At 35.9% G+C, this 23,584-nt stretch overlaps 1 protein-coding gene and 1 long non-coding RNA gene across 2 annotated transcripts; both read left to right on the top strand.

Moving 5' to 3' along the window:
• Window positions 1-613: 613 nt before the first annotated feature.
• LOC134281238 (uncharacterized) lies at window positions 614-17,754 on the top strand. The gene is made up of 10 exons (XR_009995039.1): window positions 614-649; window positions 12,152-12,239; window positions 13,244-13,283; window positions 13,835-13,883; window positions 14,478-14,526; window positions 16,088-16,156; window positions 16,282-16,324; window positions 16,557-16,870; window positions 17,183-17,566; window positions 17,697-17,754. It is a non-coding gene; the product is annotated as an uncharacterized LOC134281238 (long non-coding RNA).
• Window positions 17,755-18,510: 756 nt separating this feature from the next.
• On the top strand, window positions 18,511-22,615 carry LOC134281237 (uncharacterized). The gene is made up of 9 exons (XM_062763712.1): window positions 18,511-18,594; window positions 18,725-19,108; window positions 19,239-19,430; window positions 19,558-19,749; window positions 19,879-20,057; window positions 20,199-20,585; window positions 20,892-21,083; window positions 21,381-21,534; window positions 21,743-22,615. Exons 2-6 carry the CDS (start codon window positions 19,056-19,058, stop codon window positions 20,207-20,209), a joined length of 627 nt encoding a protein of 208 aa, XP_062619696.1. The 5' UTR covers window positions 18,511-18,594; window positions 18,725-19,055; the 3' UTR covers window positions 20,210-20,585; window positions 20,892-21,083; window positions 21,381-21,534; window positions 21,743-22,615.
• Window positions 22,616-23,584: the final 969 nt, after the last annotated feature.

Here is a 23,584-nt window from a genome sequence, read left to right as displayed (position 1 = left end):
TCATTTTGGTCAGGTTTATTACTTTCTTCGTAATGTTGTATGCATCATTAACGCTGAGAGCAAGTTTGGCAATCAGGGCAACGCCATCCGTGGCAACGGCAGCAGCAATCTGGGCAGCTATGGCCGCTATAGTGATGGCTTTATCATACCATGGCATGTCCTTGAAAGCCAATTTAACGATCTTCATGAAAACTCCAGCTGAGTTGGTTTCTTTTATAAGTTTGAAAATGGCTTTTGCTTTATTCCAAGCACCTCCCTTACCCCAGGTCTCGATAAATTCATTTACATATCGTGTAAATGCGGGCGTTCGTACTAATGGTTCGACATCTTCAATGATCCTGTTCAGCAAAGATTCGCTAACGGCGACCTTAAACCCGATGACACCCAGGACGAAAAATACGCACTCAACAACAAGACTGACGATTTGGAATGTTCGTGAGTCTGCGATGCCCTCTACTGTATTCAGTTGGAATGGGGCACGGAATTGTTGGCCTCCACGGTGAACAGTTGCTTCGGTATTCGTAATCTCCATCGTATATGTCTCTTGATCAACATATCCAGATATTCTTTTAAAATCTTCTTCTGAGAGGAGTTTTTTCATCTTCAATTCAATTCAACATGGCGGAATTTGCAGTCTCCCAGGGGCAAGGTACTACCGATACACGATACTTTATCTATAATATGTTAAATTACTATTAGTAAATTTAAGTTAATTGTCATGTTTGAAATCTTAGACGGTCTCCAGTTGAATTTTTCATTTATCATAATAAGGTTTTAAAGCACGAGCAAACTGTGATCATGTGTTGTTTTTAGCCATACTAGATCTGTAAATAATTCGACACCTCACCTCACAGACACTTGTTTTGTATATAGGGCAACGCCTTTTCATTACTGTATACGAAACAAGTACCTGTGCCTCATGCACATGTCATAATTAAAATGTTTCGTTAGAGTCAGAAGAATCTCCGATTGCATGTTAACCAGGTCCAGCACAATATCTTGATTAAGCTATATAGCTTTAAAAAGCTATATAGCTTAATTAAGCTACCTAAAGTAGCTTAATTAAGCTATTTATATGCGGTTTTTAGCAAAACATTTTTAGTAAGAAATACACAAAAAGTCGCAAGTATTTGACTATTCATATATGTACTTTGGGCTATCAAATATACAACCTAAATCATAGAAAGTTCTAACTTTGCTGTTGTTGAATACTTTTAAGCAAAAGATGAATTTCCATTGTTTGGGTAACTGCACTATCATATTGAGTGCGGTGAGGCGTGGATAAGTATGATTGCTTCTCATTGTGTTGAACTGTTACCAATCAATTATCCTGTTGGCCATAACTGACCTCCTTTATAATTTCATTCAAGAAATAACTGTGTGGTCACTCATCAATAGCCCCCAAACTTTTAAAAATTTGAGTACAAAGTCTCTCAAGGAGACGCAATTAGTTGAGTGATTTTTACATGCATTGTATTCAGAAGAGTTCAAAGTTTAATATTCCCACTGCACCAAGGTGCGACTTTTTGCACATGCTAAAAACATAATACATCTTAGAAAAAAGTGTGATAAAATAGCTTAATCAAGCTATTCCGAATAGCTTGATAAAGCTATATAGCTAAATCAAGCTATATAGCTTAATCAAGACATTGTGCCGGACCTGTTAACGTTTGGGTCTTAGTTCATCTGTATCTCACTATCTGTATATACGTCGAAGTTTAGTTTCTTTATTTCTTTAAGCCAACTGGCCCATCAGAGTTATACAACAAACATGATAATAACAAAAAGAAAAAACATACAGAGAGAGTGAACGTAAAGAACACATACATGGGAATAATTCTATACATCAATTTTATTTTTTCTTAACATTGTTGCTGCGTTCAAAAATTTGCCCAAATTTACGAGATCTTTAATATTATGAGAACTTAACAGCTGAATTAATTTAAAGACACTAGGCCTAGTATAATAATACTTTTTCAAAAATTTCTTTCTTATATCAATATACAATGGACATTTCAAAATAAAATGAAATTCATCTTCTATATCATGGAGATTACAACATGTACATAATCTATTATTTTTAGGTACGTTATGGTGTCGACCTGTTTCAATATTCAACGTGTGATTAGATAGCCTGAATTTTGTTAATAGCTGTCTTAATTTTTTGTCAATAGGTTTTGTTAAATACCATTGCAAACAGAAATTGTCAATTAAATGTTGATATAAATTACACTTTGAAGAGTTTGATATATTTTCTAATATAGCTTGCCTAGAAACATCTAACAGTCGTTGTTTTATAATGAGATAAGATCTATCATTTAAATTATCTTCTGTCCAAAGTTGACCTAGACCTAAGAGGGACAATTCTTTTTTAATTTGTAAAATCCATTTGTCATTATGTAATACCATGCTTTCATAACAGGACTTAAGAATGCAATTTTCAGTTGTTCTCAGTTTGATCCAATATTTGAAAATTCTTAATTTCATTGTAACTGCTAATGGAAAACGCCCGAGCTCTGAATAAATCAAACTGTTTGAAGTTTTCTTCCCCACACCTAGAGTATTTTTACAGAAATTTAAATGTACCTTTTCTACGTCAGAACATCTATGAAAACCCCATATCTCAGTTCCATAAAGTAATACGCTACATACATATGTATCAAAAATTGAACATAGAGTTTCTACATTAAATTCATACCTCTTTAATTTACTTGAAATAGCAAACATAGCTTTTCTTCCTTGTTCAGCAGCATGCTTCTGCGTTTTTAAAAATTTCCCATTAAAGTTAAATAAAATACCTAGATATTTAAATTCATTCACAATTTCTAATTCAGCATTATTATAGAACCAGGATTCGTTATTACGTAATTTACCCCCATTTCTAAAGACAACAATCTTTGTTTTTGTTACATTAACAGAAAGGCTCCATTCTTCAGTATAATTGTACAGTGTGTTTAACATTTTTTGTAAGCCTTCTGGAGATTCAGCAAAAATAACCATGTCGTCTGACCAATACTGGCTTTTCTACGACGGTGAGAGAGCGCGTGTCGGATTTAATGACACAAGCTGTCGAGGGCGGTCTTGAAGGCCTCGACGGACTTAGCGCAAACTAAATTGTCCTCCAGCTGGTTCCATTTGATGACTGTGTCCACAAAGAATGATGAGCGGTATTGGTTAATTTTCGTAGATGTTGTTTCGAGACACTTGCTGTTATTTTTGACTTGAGATGAAAGAATGTTTGTATTTTCACAATTATCGAATGTTTTTAATTTGATTTGGCGTCTAGGCTTAGCTTTTTGAATGAAATTGTGAGTTGGTAGCCCTGGCATATTATGAATACCTACCGTCATTAGGCCTACCTATTTATTAGATTATTTGCGTAGTTGATATGGCTAATTTATAGGGCCAAGCTAGGCACTTTATTGACTTAAAATTGCTTGGTTTGGGGAGGGTGTTGCTAATACGCGGAAGGGAAAATGGAACGGAAAGCTGAACGGAACGGAAAAAGGAAAATTTTTGTCAAACAAATAACAAAGATTCGATATAAATCAGATAAAAGAGCAGAATTCTTTTTGTAAAAGTCATTTCTAATAAAAATGTATTGTAAACCCTCCATGGAAAAATGGTACTGAAAGAAATTGGACCCCCCCCCCCATATACACACACACGAAATAGGATTTTCGTGTTTGGGCAAAAACATATCCCCACCTTTTGCTTTTTTTTTTTTTTGCTCATCAAATTTTTTGTATGTTGGAATTTTTTTATTGAACCCCCACCTCCTCTTTCAATTTTTCAATGTCTGTAACTAAAGACAAAAATAGTTAGTTATGATAATATTCAGATTATGCACGCAGTGTCGAATTCGCAATCATGAGAGGGGGATCGAGTGACAGTTTCGGGTCTGTATAGGGGCTCACAGCCACATTAAAAAAATGATTTATTATAACTTATATATATTTTGGAGACAAAAAGCTGGACACACCTATTAATTAGAACTTCTCGGACCTTTCCGATGAGCGGGAAAACAAACTCATTTTTTATGGGGTCATTCATATACACCCTCCCCCCCCCCCCCCCCCCCCCGCAAAAAAAAAAAAACATACACACATATGTACCGCAAGCAAACAAAATTTAACTTCATTGAATGCAAAAATTCTGCATTATATCTACCACATGAAAGTTTTACAACTTTGTCTATCCCAGTCTATGAGAAAGTTTTTTCTACCACACAGGACATTCGGTCCTATGTAGCCAATCAACACACAGGACCGAATCAAATTTTGTCAGACCGAAAAACCTAATGTAAACAAATGAAACACACGAAAATTAGTGATGGAAAATGATTATCAGTTATAATCGATTAATAATCATAGAAGTTAAACTTATTAAACTTATTCAAATTTCAGTCAGGTTTTTACAAAATAAAATCATATACCTAATTACATATAATATTCAAAAATGTTTATTAAAAAAGTGGAAATAAATATTTCATTACTTTACACAAAATCAATATATTGAAACAGAATGGGAAAATATTTCTTTAAAAATTCCAGTCAATGGGTATATTACTGATATTAGTCCCACCTTTCATTACATTTATTTATTTCTTGGGATTACAAGTTTTAAAGTAGATATCCAGACTAGACTTGTTATTCTTGATTATAGTAATGATTACTACATATTGTCTACACTTAAAATGTTTTCCTTTGTGTAGTAAAACATCGTATTATTGTCCGTTTCCTGTTATTAGTCTGACCCTATATTCAATGGCGGAAAAAAAAATATGGCAGTGCTTCCTTCGATGTAATAAACATTCATCACAACTTGAAAGCTATTTGCACTTGGATTTGGTAATAAAATTAAAGTATGACTTTTATTTTTTGTCAGCGATGTCGGCAACATTTATTTTTTACTCTGAGAGGGTACCCCGAATTACCGAAATGCCCCTGATTTACCGAAATGCCCCTGGAAATTACCGAAATGCCCCCTAAAACTACCGAAATGCCCCTTGAATTATATTCTAATGGTCATTTTATGACAATTTATGATAAATTTTATTTATAAAACTGTGTTTTTTGAACAAAAATTAAAAAACAAACCTTTTAATTCGCTTGAATATAGTGACTACTAAGAGCGATAACTCTTGCGGCATATATATATTTTTTTAAGCTGGGGAATGTATAAGATACTAACAAAATACACGAAGTGAGCGACAAAAAATCGTCGGCGTAAATCGAAGGTTTTTACAACGCTTGGATCTGTAGCTCTCTGCTTTATCTGTCCGAATTTTTTCAAGCAGACATCGGACATTCCGGTCCGGTGTAAATAAATGATGCATCGGACCAGAGGCATTGCACATCGGTCAGGACCGACGGTCCGATGTCTTTCGCATAGACTGCTATCCGGAATTTAAATATAAATAGAAAGCGACTCTATTTTGAATAAAAGTTAAACAACCAGTGTGTATAAGAGATGTTTATTCGAGCTTGCCGTAAAGGTTTGCCATGAACATAATCTTGATAAATTTGCTTTACATTGTATTTCTCTTTCTATGGTTCATCTAGATATCAAAATGCCCCAACCCCAGTTGTACCTTTTACTACGGAAATGTTCGTTCAAGTTGACATCCTCACACTTTTTAAGCGGTTAGCTTCGCTAACTGCTTTATGGCATGTATCGACACCGGAAACTTCCATAAGGCGCTACCTATCGACAAAGCCTCTACCTATGATTTGTTTCTAACACATATAACATATGCTAATTAAAATCAAGACTATCAAAACAACATAATCTTTCGGTTTTTAATTTTTCTCTGATTTTGTTTGTCAATGAAATAAATTTATAATTGTTGTATTAAAAATGTTTATGTATAGGAGCATTTGGTGTCCAGATTAAATTTCCGTGACGTCAGCTGATGGCGATCGGGCCCTGTGACGAAATTCGAAGTCAGCATGAAGTTTAGCTGATAAAATTAATAACGCGTTGGATTTAAACTTAAGGAAGAAATATATAGCGAGAAATATCATATTTGAACCCACGAAAACCAGTAGGCATATCCGATTTATGTGTTAAATTGAGGCCTGAATCGAACAAGGGGTCAAAATGGCGTTGCACGCCTTGTGTATTTTTACTATATATAGAGGGGGTAGAATGTTTCGATATTTGGCTAATTTAGAGACTAACTGATAAAAATTCAGGTGCCTGTGAATTATTATAAGGCACCCCTCGTGAACAATAAATATTTGACCGAATTATGCTACTGGCACCGGGAGGACGGGTTAATTACTGGCTAAAGGGGTTGAAGGTTATTACCGACTGCAAAACATCGGAGAATCTCTCGATTGAGTTTCCTTTTCCTTGCTAAACTATTAAGGCATCCCTTTAATTAACTTGATTAATACTAGTACATGAAGAAAGCCTTTATATAAAAAAAACTGAATACATCTGTAAGTTGTACAGTTATGGATTACTTCCATAATGAAACGTTTGTTTTCTTCTCCTTTTTTTCTCAATTGAATTACAGTCAAACTTGTTTTAAGAGGCCACCTTTGGGAAGTCTGGAAACTGGCCACTTAAGACAGGTGGCCTCTTATTCCAGTTTGCCCTCGAAAAACACATTCGGGCAATGAATAAACAACATTAAGAACTACAATTATATTAATTAATCAAATAATAAAGCATGTCTGTTTTGCAAAGGCTTTTTAGCGTATGTATAAAAATTCAAGCTCATTTTAAAAAAAATATATTTAAGAATTAGAATTTTTTAAAAAGGTCTTGACGTGCATGTCTCTTTTCCTATATATTAGTTCCTATTAGTTCCTATATAAACAAAAAATACATAAAGTGCCTGGCTTAATTATCCTTTTTATAAAGAAAAAAAAATAATTACACAAAAATACATTTTAATGGTAAATAAAATAAAGCATAGAAATTTAAGTAAGAATATGTCAATATAAATTTCACTTGCATATGTTCAAAAATGGTCAGCAGTGTAACACCCCCCCCCCAATCAATTCATCGGCAATTAACTTACTTGCTGAAGTTTTTCAAAGTCTGGTAAATTTTATTGTTTATAAAGCTGTTAAAATTTCTATGTAACATACACAGACACACAAATAAAATTAACCACTTGACCAGAGAGATGTATTGACGCAGTTGAAAATCATTCCATAACACAGGTGTCATATGCAGTGGAGCGTGACTAATCCCTATCGATCGTCTGTTGATAGTGAAATTCACGAGATAGTCATGCCGCATGAAGCACTTTGTTTTCACAAGTGTAGCAATTAGGGCTTCTACTTGAAATCAAAATCTAAAGGTGTGAATTTCTTTAGGTAGAGGAAACTATAAATTGTGTTTAAATTCTTTTTATTTTTCAATCGGCGAACTTGAAAAATAATGACAAATTTATCTAGCCGTTTTTTTCATAAACACAAAAAGAATTCAGTGTATCCAATAGTAATTTGTTTTAATTGCATTAATAACTGGGTATTGACTACCGGGATATAATTACCCAAGCGAACAAGTTTAAAAGACATAATTGAATCGCAGCAATTGACGAAATGGCCGTCTATTACAGTGTCAGTAAGGCTGTCCGGGGAGGATTTGAGTGGCCGCTGGCCGCGTTACACAGGTGGCCGTTTATTCCAGTTAAAATATATAGGAAAAATCATCGGGGGGAACTGAAAGTGGCCGCTGATCGCAAGTGGCCGTTGATTTCGGGTGGCCGCTAAGACAAGTTTGACTGTATTTAAAAGATGATGAAAGCTTTGTTTCCAGGGATAAATTCTGTACTCAGTCTAATTATTACAAACGATTATAAACGATCACATTTTTATTTAAATATTTGCCGACTCTTTTTTAAATAATTGTCATTTATTACTTATTCGAACATTTAATTGTATGAAAAGTCAATAATGTACATTTCTTAAAACTTTATTATCTTGTTTACTTGTCTTTCTTCCTGTGAGAGAAATAGTTCATAATATTAATAAACAGATGTACTCAGTATCTGTATCAAAATACAGAATAAACAGCGATCGGTCTCAAAAGAAAAACGGATCCTTGAAAGTTCCGGTGCCTAGGAGAACTAGCATCCACAATGACAGGTCACACCTGCTGACCCGCAGTGAGCCTACGAAACTGAAGCTCTCTGAAATTAATTAATTTACAAATTCTCTGCTCGTCCATCCGTTTTTCTCAAACTAGCCAGCTAAAGATCTATGTACAGTACATCAAATAAATTAATCTAAAGAATTTGAATTATCATTTAATTTTCTTTTTGAGTTGTTTGTTATAGTAGCCTTTACAGTTACCTAGTCATGCTAATTTCAGAATCAATAGAGCATGAAAGACAATTAAATTTGCAACATCAACATATTTTTTTTTTTTGTTCTGAGCACTTTTGGACGCCACCAATGGGGACAATTAGGAAGAAATTTTTGAAATTGAACTTCCTGTCTTTCAAACTGAAAATCTCAGGTTGATATTTTGAAACATACATTTGTGACATCAATCTGGGATGTTATTGGTTTTACCATTTAGTTAAGTACTACAAAATTCAGTGTGTCTGCTTCTTCGCTGATGACATTGGACAAAGATATGCATGCTTACTTTTATATCATCACTCAATACATTTTTTGTTATTCTACTCTGTACAGTCATATTCCATGAAAGCATGCTAACCGCTTTTCAGTACTTTCAGTACTATTTTCTTCACAATAACAAATTCTAAAGCTGTATAGTTGGAACTCCCCCCCCCCCCTCCCGAATCAAACAATTGTCTTTTTTGTGATTTTGCTTGTCAAATACTTTTCAAGTTTGTTTAATTTGCGCCCCCCTTTTCAATTTTGATTCTAAATGACCGCTATGTCAGCGATTTTCGTAAATAAGAGACTGAGCATGAAAACATTAACTTGAATATGTACAAAATATATCGTTTATGATAAAATTTGTGTATTTTAAGTGATTTAATCCAAAATAATATATTCCGTTTTCAGTTCCGTTCCGTTTTCAGTTCCGCGTTTTAGCAACACCCGTTTGGTGACTTGGTAATTTCAACCACTGTTTTAAAGATACAGGGTACATGGGTATCACAAACAAATTTCCTTATCTCCCACACAAAAGAGTTACACAAGCAATTTTTTTAAAATATTTTTTTGAATGGAATTGGAATTGATTGATTGCGTGGACCCTGAGGTCCACGCAGTAAATATATAAGCAAGGTTAAACCGGATGCCGTGGGCGAACGACAGGCTACGCATTCACGAAAATGCTAGAGAGTTTGCACCTTAGGTAACCTGCTCGTAGAATAATTCGCCCTATTCGAATTAAAATATGCCATTCATTGGTAAATTGTGCTTTTAAATGAATCTGCATGTCGCATTTACATATTCATTGGCAGATCCTATTTTCTCTCTTTTACATATACTTTTATATACAAACTAAACATTGATTCTATGGTACAAGCATTTTAAAAAGTTACAGTATACAGATACTTGTAACTTACAACTTGAATGAAAAACGTCACTCAGCGAATAGAGATAGCTATAAAAAGATAGAGCGAATTTTCACCGGCATTAGTTTTATGCATCAAGGCTCGCGAAATAATTAAATATTTCAGCAATCTAAATATCGTTTGATAAAGGTCTGTAGCAATGGCTTTTAATGTGTGTGTGGGAGTGGGGGGTGCGGGCTCCGAAAAAATCTGCGTACTACAGAGCTGTAACACTCGTGAACAATCGGATCTCTATTTCTCTCAAGATTAATTTCTTCCGTATAATCCAGAACAGATGTCAAGTCCCAGCAAGTATGAGTTTCATGAGTATCAAAATAACCTGATTTTTAAAATGACAAAACTAAAGGTCGTCTAATCGGAGGTAAAATTTCATAATTTTGCTTCAAATGATCGAGGCTACGAACAAATTCCCTATACCCCTAGAAATTTTCTTAATTGAATTTCAGTTAGAAAAAACATGCATATGGTCAACGTAAGGACAGCAACTTGTATATTATTTAATGTCCGTCTTGAGAATTTTTCAAACATTTGGAGATGCCACCACTTGCCGGTGGACAGCAGCAAATTTTGTCCTATAGTCGGCATTTAAAGCCATAAAGCAGGGAGAGAATTTATTTTGTGCCAACACCTGCTTTAACATGGGACCTTCTGGGATTCAAACTGCAGGGTAAGACAATCACAATCAACAAAATGTTTTAATTTAGAAAAGTGTTTTGGTATTTATAAGTAAGTGTCAATAAGATGAAGTAACAAATATAAAATTAAAAACCCACCCAAAAAAAATCAACCTCGGACAAACATACCAATTTTAGCAGTGAGTGTATTGGACCAATTACTAGTAGTTTTTCACCTGTTTTGTCCAACGGATCGGTGCTTTTCAGATAGACTGTCTCAGTTCTTATTTGTTTTTTTGGAGTAAACATTTTCATTGTTATTTTAACTGCATGCAATATTTTATACATAATACATCTACTTAATATATATCATATTATATAACTTTGTGAAATCTGGTAATCTGATTGGACATTTACAAAGTAGTTAATTTTTTCATAATGACCGCTGAAAGTGAATAATATGACTCGCACAAGCTGCCTCATTTTCATTTTCCCTGCAGTCAAACATGGAAACACAAATTAGCGAGTTGTTAAGGAAGATTTAAAACATAATGAAAAACTCTGTTAGCATTTTTCGGGAATACTTTGCACATACCATTTCATGGTTGAATTCAACATCTCCACTCGGCTAGCAGAGTTTTGATACCACTCAGTTTACAGAGACAAAGAAAATAAAGACATGTATATCAAGCATGCCATATATTGCATAGAAGAAATTGATATAACATTTTATCAGTGCAGTTCCTCTGCACATGCTGCAAGTGTAACAGGTCGAGGAAATCATTTTCTGTGACGTCAGAATAAATTTACATGTTGAGTGAGGAACCAACGTGACTGACAAAAATCGACCAATCAGCTCAATGAGTTGCATTATGGTCTACTACAAAAATACAACACCAATGTTTCTCAAGATAAAATTTTGAAAATGCTCTCGGAAAAACATGATGCATTTTTCCAAGCATTTTACACACTTAATACAATATGAACGTCATTATCTACTGATTGCATGCTCACATTTATATACAAATGATTTACAGTGATAAAGATTAGGGTTTTCTTCACTGTATTGTACAAGTCCGGTTGTTGACAGCTTTCCCCGTGCTGTGCTTTCAGTGAAAAATCAATTTCAGGTGACAATTCCTTGGTCCAAAAACAATCAACAGTTACTTTGAGGTGTGCTCACATATTGTCAATGTTTCCAACGTATACAACTTCGAAATATATGCTACTCACGTTCTATTATCAATTTGCATGAGGGTTTATATAACAGGTAAATAACTAAATAATAAAAAAGTGCAACTTCTTTTGTGTGTGTGTGTGTGTGTGTGTGGGGGGGGGGGGGGGGGGGGGGGGGGGGGGGGGGGGGGTTATGAAATGCAACTTTTAATTTCAAGTAACAAATAACTGAGCAAGAACTAAATAAATTTAACCAGTAACATGGCAAATCAATGAATATCGAGTTAAAGAACTTGAGTCTTATTTACTTGTGAAGACTTTGTGAGCTGTATTTCAAAGTACTATTTAACAAGGAAAACTTACTTAGTTTGTTAATGTGAGCATGGGGAATCTCAATTAGTACCCAGTCTTTGTATTTTTCATAACACATCTAAAAAAAATTGTTAGCTGACTTTCCTGTAGTCGTTTGAAATCGCATCCTAAATTTCCGTGATGTGTTTGTAGTAAAAATAAACATGTTGTGGACCATCATGCTTTTCGGCTCATTCATGGATTGGACCATTGTTTGCTGTGAGCACCTCTGTGTGCAATTGCAACAATATTCATATAAGGTAGTTTCCTCGACCTGTGTAAATGAGTGCAATTCTGGGGAAGGGGGTACTCTGTATCATTGGTCAATATCTGTCATCCCATTGCTTGTCTTATTTATTTCAACTTCAATAATTTTTTTTACTTTAACTTATAGCCATTAGGCTTGTAATTATTCTTGTAATATTGCAAACCCCTGACAGTTCTGCTGTTTTGATTTTATTAATTATCTTGCATTTACCTCCTTTATGAATAGAATGAGAAAACTGGGTCAACACATGGTCAAATCTGCTATGTCTTTGGAGTGAGCCAATATGCTGGGATTAACAAGAGGGAAACACATGGTATGTTTGTTGATCTTCTTTTAAGCAAAGATAAAACATTCAATCATAAGATTGAAGAGCTATTAGCATGAATTAAAAAAAATAAATTCGCTATCATTTTGGACATGAAAAATATACCTGTATTTACAACTTTGAAATATCCTAAAATTATACCGTAATTTATTAGAGGTGAAACAATGCGCCTCCTTTTCAGTTCGATATGTATCATTTAATTTTGTCTAAGTACGGCTATTTTCCATAAGATTAATTTTAAATGAATTGATTGATTGATTGTATATTGTTTAACGTCCCTCTCGAGAATTTTTCACTCATATGGAGACGTCACCGTATGCCGGTGAAGGGCTTCAAATTTTGACCTTTACTCGGCACTCAGGGCCATTGAGCAGTGAGGGATATTTATCGTGCCAATGCCTGCCGCTGACACGGGGCCTCGGTTTTTAAGGTCTCATCCGAAGGACCCGCAACTTTCACTTCAAAGTGCCGAGCGCATGGCGAAGGAACAGTTGCTACCCACTTTAACGACTAGGTCAGTCGCGGCGGAGATACGAACTCACGACCTCCCGATCATGGAGCGAGCGCTCTACCGACTGAGCTACCGTGAACGGTAATTTTAAATGAAGAAAAGACATTCAACCATTGTTTTATGCTTTATCATTGTTTATTTTACTTAATCTAGTCACATAATTTATGAGCAAAATGACTACAAGAAATAAATCAAATTTATTTCATTGTTTGAATTTATTAAAAACCTATTAGCCCACAAAAAATTTACTTTTAAGTGTACTTGGCACACAAGTAGACAACACTAAGATGCATAAACTAGTGCATCGGTTTTCAACGATGACTCAAATATTAGACATTAGTTTATAAAAAAAATTACTGTAGACATACTTTTTTCCACAGGGTCATAATCTCCACGGAATCTCAATTTGAAATCACTACAAATTGAATTTTACTTTGCACTTGCCAAACCATAGTTTGACTAATAACGGTATATTCCCCAGTAGGTGCCAAGAAGCAGATGAAGCCTGCAGAAAGACAAATGTGAGCACAATGGGTACAAGAGATATTCAGTATGTATTGGCAAACACTAGAAGTAGTTTATGATTATGAATGGTCTCTTACTGAACAAACATACAGTATGTGACACTCCACACTCTAAGAGGTACGCTCTAGAAGGGTATCATATAATCTGGATATATACATATCGTGACAATAACCTCACACCTCTGTTATGGAAAACTGAAAAATCTCTATCAAACTTTTTGATACCCTGTTTATATTTTTTGATTTCCTTATTTCTATATGCAATGCAGATGACCAGCAAAAATATCAGCATACCGCTGTTCAATTATTTTGTTATCAATTAAATAGTGGAATCTATAGGTGTAGTACAGTGAGTGTATTGACAAACAAGATATTCAAAAATCAATGCAAATTATGAAATGCACTTTAAATTAATTAAGAATTACATTTAGCTATAAGATACAAAAAAAATCTGTTTGAAAGTGTTTGTAGTATTTTTATTGATATGAATGAGGCTTTGATTGCAAGAGCTACCTGAATTTCAGAGCACTTGTATAAATTTCTTTCAGGAAGTAAATACGCAAGATTCGGAGAAAGGAAATGAGGAATTCGGGAAAGGTAAGTACTCAAAAATTCAAAGGTAAATTGATTTTACTTGGATATTGTTAATTAATTTCCTTTCATTGTGGCCGTATGAAGGTATTAATGTTGATATGAGATTGATAGGAAAAGCTGATTTTTTTTATACAGTTGTATTTATATACATGTATTTGAATGGTCTACTTTATGCCCATTTTTAAGCGGTCTCCTTTATGGCTCATTTAAAGTACAGATTGATATAAAAGACAAGGCAGAAATACTATCCCAATAGGTCCATGCTTCTTAAAGACAGTGTCAATTATGATCTTTCAAGAAGTGCAAAATCCTTAAAGTAACCCTTACATTGTCTGCTCAATTGTCGTGTACATGTACTTGTAAGTCAGTGTCTGTCTGCAAAAACTTGCTAAGTTCTGTGGTGTCATGTCATAGATCATATCGTTTTCATGGTAATGAAATTATGAAATGCACTTTAAATTAATTAAGAATTACATTTAGCTATAAGATACAAAAAAAATCTGTTTGAAAGTGTTTGTAGTATTTTTATTGATATGAATGAGGCTTTGATTGCAAGAGCTACCTGAATTTCAGAGCACTTGTATAAATTTCTTTCAGGAAGTAAATACTCAAGATTCGGAGAAAGGAAATGAGGAATTCGGGAAAGGTAAGTACTCAAAAATTCAAAGGTAAATTGATTTTACTTGGATATTGTTAATTAATTTCCTTTCATTGTGGCCGTATGAAGATATTAATGTTGATATGAGATTGATAGAAAAAGTGATTTTTTTTTATACAGTTGTATTTATATACATGTATTTGAATGGTCTACTTTATGCCCATTTTTAAGCGGTCTCCTTTATGGCTCATTTAAAGTACAGATTGATATAAAAGACAGGGCAGAAATACTATCCCAATAGGTCCATGCTTCTTAAAGACAGTGTCAATTATGATCTTTCAAGAAGTGCAAAATCCCTAAAGTAACCCTTACATTGTCTGCTCAATTGTCGTGTACATGTACTTGTAAGTCGGTGTCTGTCTGCAAAAACTTGCTAAGTTCTGTGGTGATGTCATAGATCATATCGTTTTCATGGTAATAGCTACCCTTGAAAATATTGATGATAGGACAGAGCTTGTGTCATATCACTGCTATAGAGATGATGGTTTGCATGACAACCTTTTCAAAAATATTCTATAAGATACTATGGACTTTTGAATGTAAACACTTAAAAGTGTACATAACTTATACCACATTGTCTTTGTGACACTTTCATCTTCAATAATGATAATATACATACAATTTGTTATACCCCCGCTCCGAAGGAGAGGGGGGTATACTGTTTTACCCTTGTTTGTCTGTCTGTCCATGTGTCTGTCCGTAACAAATTTTCATCACAGTTTTCTCAGCAACTACTCATCGCAGATGCTTCAAATTTTAACACAATTTTCTCTGAGGCATGCCATACCATGGAATACATTTTTGTTCAAATCTGATTTCAACTTCCTGTTTGTATGTGCGTCTGTCGGTTTCATACATAACAAATTTTCGTCACAATTTTCTAAGCAACTACTCATCGCAGATGCTTGAAATTTTAACACAATGTTTTGAACAACATCGGCTTTGAACAAAAATGTATCCAACTATGGCGTGCCTCAGAGAAGACTGTATCAAAATTTCATGCTATACGGTTGGATAAATTTTTGTTCAAATCCGATGTCAACTTCCTGTTTGTTTGTGCGTCTGTCCGTTTCATACATAACAAATTTTCGTCGCAGTTTCCTCATTGAATATTCATCACAGATGCTTGAAATTTTGATACAATCTTCTCTGAGACACATCATAGTTGGATACATTTTTGTTCAAAGCCGATGTCGACTTCCTGTTTGTCTGTGCGTCTGTCCGTTTCATACATAGCAAATTTTAGTCGCAGTTTCCTCATTAACTATTCATCGCAGGTTCTTGAAAATTTAGTACAATCTTTGTTGAGGCAGGCCATATGGTGGGATTAATTTTGATATGAATCTGATGTCAACTTCATATTTTTCTGTGCATCTGCCAGTAATTTATCTTGTGTTTATCAACATGATAGTGTTTATTTACATCAGAGCGGGGGTATTACTAGTGAGCATTGGCTCACAGGTTTCTTGTGTTGTATAATATTTATACATGATTGTATAAAGAATAATCATTATTTATCTGTACATGCCTTCAACATTTTTATTTTCAGATGCTTCCAGGTTAAGTGATTTGCATTACATTCTGGACTCATCGAACAATTCCATTGATTCTGAGATTGGTAGGTTTGTTTTTACTTGACCATCAGAATAGACTTGAATGTATCAATTAAGGATCTTGTTTGTAAGTTATACATGTATGCCTCACTGTATAATGTTCCTAAAACACTGAAATTTTTATTTTCAGTACCTCAGAGACCTTAAGAAGGGTTGACAGCTCTGAACAGCAGGTATGTACCTGAATGTAAAATGAAACTTAAACATGCATGGTTGTAAAGTACAGTTGTAAACACTGCTTGCAGTTCTAATTCATCATGTTAAGACTGTTTCATTTCTTAGTCAAAAGTACAATTTGATTCTTGGAAACCGTAGGAAATTTTCTTTGATTGGAAATCACTACAAATTGAATTTTACTTTGTACTTGCCAAACCATAGTTTGACTAATTACGGTATATTCCCCAGTATGTTCTAGTGCCAGACATCAATGCAATTAAAACTCTATGGAAAAGTCTCGAAAGCCCGAAAATTTACCATCAGACGCAGAAATGGCAAACCTGAACAACTTCATCCAATCCGAAATCAAAGAACCTGTGGAATGTTTTACCTTGGAGAAGTATGCATGGTTATGGTCTCTTATTGTGGCAGGGCTGACATTATATAATGCTCGGCGTGGAGAGGAGCCGGCAAGGATGCTTGTAAAGGAGTGGACGGAAGCTTAAGCTGATACTTGGTTGCCACAAGAGAGTGTACATGTATAAGGCCAAGTTTTCAGTCAGGTGAAAAATTTAGGGTGGCTTATGAAAAAATTATTTTATTAATTTTCTACATAAACTAATAAACTTGAGACACAAAAATTATATGCTTTACAGGTTAGATATATCTAAGACAATTTCATAAGCCAAAGTCATTCATAAAAAAATATTCATTTTTTATTTTCAAAATTACGCTTTTTTTGAAATGTGAAATGTGACATTGCATAGGGTCTTATATTAAATGATTGTATGAACCTATAAAATCTTATTTTACAGACACAACTATTTTGCTAATTTTACTACTAATGATTCTTTAATAAAAAATATTTTCTGCAGATCCCCAGGAGCCTGGCTGCCAGCACAGGACATGGCCCTGGAGGATCAACTTGTTGGTATCCCTCGTTCTGTGTTGTCCAGGGAGCATCTTTCTGCAGACCAAGATGTCTCAACACTGGGTCGATGTTCAGCACCAGACATGCCTGAGACTTGCGTACCTGAAGTCGTCTATGGGTCAAGTGAGGACTGAAGCTCCCCAGTAGCCTGGCTGCCAGCACAGGACATGGCCCCGTAGGACCAACTTGTTGGTATCCCTCATTCTGTGTTGTCCAGGGAGCATCTTTCTACAGACCAAGATGTCTCAATACTGGGTCGATGTTCAGCACCAGACATGCCTGAGACTTGCGTACCTGAAGTTGACAGTGGGTCAAGTGAGGACTGCAGGTATTTATAGGAATTTTGTTTTGAAATTATAAGGCTTAAGAGAATTAAATGTGTAAAAAAATTTTCCTACATATTTGAAAGTAAGCATATGAGTAGAAGTATGATTTTATGATTTGCTTCTTTTCTGCAGATCCCCAGTAGCCTGGCTGCCAGCACAGGACATGGCCCCGGAGGATCAACTTGTTGATATCCCTCGTTTTGTGTTTTCCAGGGAGCATCTTTCTACAGACGAAGATAGCTCAATACTGGGTCGATGTTCAGCACCAGACATGCCTGAAACTTGCGTACCTGAAGTCGTCTATGGGTCAAGTGAGGACTGAAGCTCCCCAGTAGCCTGGCTGCCAGCACAGGACATGGCCCCGTAGGACCAACTTGTTGGTATCCCTCATTCTGTGTTGTCCAGGGAGCATCTTTCTACAGACCAAGATGTCTCAATACTGGGTCGATGTTCAGCACCAGACATGCCTGAGACTTGCGTACCTGAAGTTGACAGTGGGTCAAGTGAGGACTGCAGGTATTTATAGGAATTTTGATTTGAAATTATTAGGCTTAAGAGAATTAAATGTGTAAAAAAATTTTCCTACATCTTTGAAAGTAAGCATATGAGTAGAAGTATGATTTTATGATTTGCTTCTTTTCTGCAGATCCCCAGTAGCCTGGCTGCCAGCACAGGACATGGCCCTGGAGGATCAACTTGTTGGTATCCCTCGTTCTGTGTTGTCCAGGGAGCATCTTTCTGCAGACCAAGATGTCTCAACACTGGGTCGATGTTCAGCACCAGACATGCCTGAGACTTGCGTACCTGAAGTCGTCTATGGGTCAAGTGAGGACTGAAGCTCCCCAGTAGCCTGGCTGCCAGCACAGGACATGGCCCCGTAGGACCAACTTGTTGGTATCCCTCATTCTGTGTTGTCCAGGGAGCATCTTTCTACAGACCAGGATGTCTCAATACTGGGTCGATGTTCAGCACCAGACATGCCTGAGACTTGCGTACCTGAAGTTGACAGTGGGTCAAGTGAGGACTGCAGGTATTTATAGGAATTTTGTTTTGAAATTATTAGGCTTAAGAGAATTAAATGTGTAAAAAAAATTTCCTACATATTTGAAAGTAAGCATATGAGTAGAAGTATGATTTTATGATTTGCTTCTTTTCTGCAGATCCCCAGTAGCCTGGCTGCCAGCACAGGACATGGCCCCGGAGGATCAACTTGTTGATATCCCTCGTTTTGTGTTGTCCAGGGAGCATCTTTCTACAGACGAAGATAGCTCAATACTGGGTCGATGTTCAGCACCAGACATGCCTGAAACTTGCGTACCTGAAGTCGTCTATGGGTCAAGTGAGGACTGAAGCTCCCCAGTAGCCTGGCTGCCAGCACAGGACATGACCCCGTAGGACCAACTTGTTGGTATCCCTCATTCTGTGTTGTCCAGGGAGCATCTTTCTACAGACCAAGATGTCTCAATACTGGGTCGATGTTCAGCACCAGACATGCCTGAGACTTGCGTACCTGAAGTTGACAGTGGGTCAAGTGAGGACTGCAGGTATTTATAGGAATTTTGTTTTGAAATTATTAGGCTTAAGAGAATTAAATGTGTAAAAAAAATTTCCTACATATTTGAAAGTAAGCATATGAGTAGAAGTATGATTTTATGATTTGCTTCTTTTCTGCAGATCCCCAGTAGCCTGGCTGCCAGCACAGGACATGGCCCCGGAGGATCAACTTGTTGATATCCCTCGTTCTGTGTTGTCCAGGGAGCATCTTTCTACAGACGAAGATAGCTCAATACTGGGTCGATGTTCAGCACCAGACATGCCTGAAACTTGCGTACCTGAAGTCGTCTATGGGTCAAGTGAGGACTGTAGGTATTTATAGGAATTTTGTTTTGAAATTATTAGGTTTAAGAGAATTAAATGTGTACAAATTTTCCTACATATTTGAAAGTTAGCATATGAGTATAAATATGATTTTATGATTTGCTTCTTTCTGCAGATCCCAAATAGCCTGGCTGCCAGCACAGGACATGGCCCCGGAGGATCAACTTGTTGGTATTCCTCGTTCTGTGTTGTCCAGGGAGCATCTTTCTGCAGACCAAGATGGCTCAATACTGGGTCGGTGTTCAGCACCAGACATGCCTGAGACTTGCGTACCTGAAGTTGACAGTGGGTCAAGTGAGGACTGCAGGTATTTATATGAATTTTGTTTTGAAATTATTAGGCTTTAGAGAATTAAATGTGTAAAAAAATTTCCTACATATTGGAAAGTAAGCATATGAGGAGAAGTATGATTTTATGATTTGCATCTTTTCTGCAGATCCCCAGTAGCCTGGCTGCCAGCACAGGACATGGCCCCGGAGGATCAACTTGTTGGTATCCCTCGTTCTGTGTTTTCCAGGGAGCATCTTTCTACAGACCAAGATCGCTCAATACTGGGTCGATGTTCAGCACCAGACATGCCTGAAACTTGCGTACCTGAAGTCGATAATGGGTCATGTGAGGACTGCTGATATTTATATGAATTTTGTTTTGAAATTATTAGGTTTAGGAGAATTAATTGTGTAAAAATTTTCCTACATATTGGAAAGTAAGCATATGAGTAGAAGTATGATTTTATGATTTGCTTCTTTTCTGCAGATCCCCAGTAGCCTGGCTGCCAGCACAGGACATGGCCCCGGAGGATCAACTTGTTGGTATCCCTCGTTCTGTGTTGTCCAGGGAGCATCTTTCTGCAGACGAAGGTGGCTCAATACTTGGTCGATGTTCAGCACCAGACATGCCTGAGACTTGTGTACCTGAAGAAGTCGACAATGGGTCAAGTGAGGACTGCAGCTCTACAGTAGCCTGGCTGCCAGCACAGGACATGGCCCCGTAGGACCAACTTGTTGGTATCCCTCGTTCTGTGTTGTCCAGGGAGCATCTTTCTACAGACCAAGATCGCTCAATACTGGGTCGATGTTCAGCACCAGACATGCCTGAGACTTGCGTACCTGAAGTCGACAGTGGGTCAAGTGAGGACTGCAGGTATTTATAGGAATTTTGTTTTGAAATTACAGTGGACCCTCATTTATCCGGACACTTTGGTTCCCATTCAATTTGTCCGGATATCTGAATCACCAGTTAAACAAGACAAAATAACATTTAAAAATTTCGTTCCGATGAAAAATCGTCCGGATAATGAAGCATCCGGATAGGATATCTGGCGTCCGGATATCTGAATGTTCACTGTATAAGGTTTAAGGGAATTAAATGTGTAAAAAAATTTCCTACTTATTTGAAAGTAAGCATATGAGTAGAAATATGATTTTATGATTTGCTTCTTTTCTGCAGATCCCCAGTAGCCTGGCTGCCAGCACAGGACATTGCCCTGTAGGATCAACTTGTTGGTATCCCTCGTTCTGTGTTGTCCAGGGAGCATCTTTCAGCAGAGGAAGGTGGCTCAATACTGGGTCGATATTCAGCACCAGACATGCCTGAGACTTGCGTACCTGAAGTCGTCAGTGGGTCAAGTGAGGACTGCAGGTATTTATATGATTTATTTGTAGTTGTGAGTCTAGAAGTTGAAATTTGAATTTTACTGTTTATTTTAGTTTGAGTTGGAGTTCAATTAAATTCACCTAAAAATGATCAAATTTGAAGGTTTTCAATTTATTCAGCTTTTGATTAATTGTGCTAAAGTCTTTTAGATAAATATTTTATATTGTTGATAAATATGGAAACAATTAAGTACATTATGTGCATTCAAGTACTATACACATATTGCTACATGCATGTAGATGATCGCAACAGGTAGATAATATGCAGTTTGTTTTTAAACAGGTTGACAATTGGCCATATGTTAGATTTATGGAGTTTAAGAGGTCTCTAAAATTATGGGTGGAAGGAGCAATACTTCACACTCTACTCCCTTCAGATGTTATGAGGCAGATAGATGTTCCATCTGTTGAGATGAGAGGGTCTCGTGTATATTATCGTAAGTAAAATGTAATTTATAGATCTTTTACGATAATGATATTGAATGTAAAATGTTAAGTGTAATGTCTAGCAAACTTGACCGAAAGGGTTTTTCTTGTAGAACTATAGATCTATATATATTGAATATATTTATGAAAGTAAGTACTGTGAACAATAAATTTATTAAATGAAACAGATTGAATATCTTGAACTACTTTTTTCAACAGGATTTACTAAAGAGACAGAGAAGATTCTGAGAAGCACTAGATAGACTATATTCCCATCATTGTATAAATAAATGGACCTATTGCATCATATTTGTTTTTCATATGATTTGTTTTTCTCTTGGCAAAATATAAATAATGAAAAATTAAGACAAACATCCAAAAAGGATCCTTGTGTCCGTCCAGGTTTTTCCAACATCCGTCTTTCGTTATTCCAACACAAAATAGGAAATTTTAAAATTACATTCCTGTTTTATCATTTTTTCCCAATTTTTATTTTTGTTTCTCTCTTTGGTTTTCTTATACTTCAAATTTCAAGTTTCAAAATGTTTTTTTCTTGAACAGCAAGAGCTGCAAAATAGACTTTTTGTCTATCCCTGTTCATCCAACATATTTTCAGTTTTTTCCATTTTTTTATTATTTTGTAATAAGTGTTGGGGTTTAATCCAAAATATTTTGCAAGAATACAGTTTTCCAAATGTAGAATGGCAAATTATGTTGGATTTGATGGAAGGTACAAGTAAATTTGTCAGTCCTGTTCGTCCAACATTTGATGTGTACAGCCCGATTATTTAAAAAAAAAACCCACATTTTTCCCAAGAACGTTATCTTTTTAATGGTAGAGTTAGAAAGTATAGATGTATAACTTATTCCATGCAAAAAAATATGATGAAATTAATAAAAAAAAAAATAGAATTTCTTGTGTCTGCCACAGTAGTTCTACACTATACTGAAAACTCGGCCACAGTCTATTGAAGATGAGGCAGAAAAAGATTTACTCGGGCAATACAAGTGGCAAAGGCAGAAATTTAATTCGATTTTAGTGCCAAATGATGTGCACCGAGGAATAACACTTCTTCTCCAGTACCGAAATGCTTTTGGAATCACTGTATGTAACAAATTCATTTTTGGTCAAAATCATCTGCATCGTATTGTTCAGGCTGGCATGCTGTGAGTGAAATTGCATCCAGATGTGGAGTTGTCATCAATGCGACGACAAATACACATAGACTCTCAACAATGTATGCCAGTCTAGACATGAGTCCTTCACAACGTCAGACATTTCTGGACCGTCTGTCTGTCTGTAAACTCTTGACATTTTTGACTTCTCGAAAACCACTGGGCTGATTTTAACCAAACTTACCACAAAGCATTTTTGGGTGAAGGGAATTCAAAGTTTCAATAAAGAGCCATGCTTTTATTCAAGGGGAGATAATTAAGAATTATTGAAAATTTGGTGGCATGTTTTAAAAATCTTCTCAAGAACCATTGGGTAGGGAAAGGTGAAACTAAGTAGAAACATCCTCAAGTAGTGTAGATTCAAGTTTGTTCAAATCATGACCCCATGGGGTAGGGTGGGGCCACAATGGACGATCAAAGTTTTACATAGGAATATAATGGAAAAATCTTTAAAAAATCTCAAGAACAACAAAGCCATGGTTGGTCATAGTCATATGGAAGCATCCCCGGGTAGTGCAAATTCAAGATTTTTAAATCAAGACCCCTGGGGGAAGGATGGGCCACAATGGACGACCAAAGTTTTACATAGGAATATAGGAAAAAATCTTTAAAAATATTTTTCTCAAGAACATCTGAGCCATGATTGGTCATATTTGTATGGAAGCATCCTTAGGTAGTGTGGTTCAAATCATGACCCCTGGGGGTAGGGCGGGGCCAAAATAGACAACCAAAGTTTTACATAGGAATATATAGGAAAAATCTTCTCAAGAACAGCAGTAGCATTCTTTGTAGATTCAGTTTGATTCAAATCATCCCCCTTCTGCCTTTTAGGGGTAGGTTAGGACCACATACATTTTGGTGTTCAAAACTGGATTGATTTTTGCT

The sequence above is a fragment of the Saccostrea cucullata genome, unplaced genomic scaffold (assembly GCF_032062105.1).
Source record: "Saccostrea cucullata isolate Sc308-1 unplaced genomic scaffold, CSIRO_AGI_Scuc_v1 ctg8645, whole genome shotgun sequence".
Lineage (NCBI taxonomy): Eukaryota > Metazoa > Mollusca > Bivalvia > Ostreida > Ostreidae > Saccostrea > Saccostrea cuccullata.
Note: the sequence above shows the minus strand (reverse complement) of the source record. Positions and strands in the feature narration are given on the sequence as shown.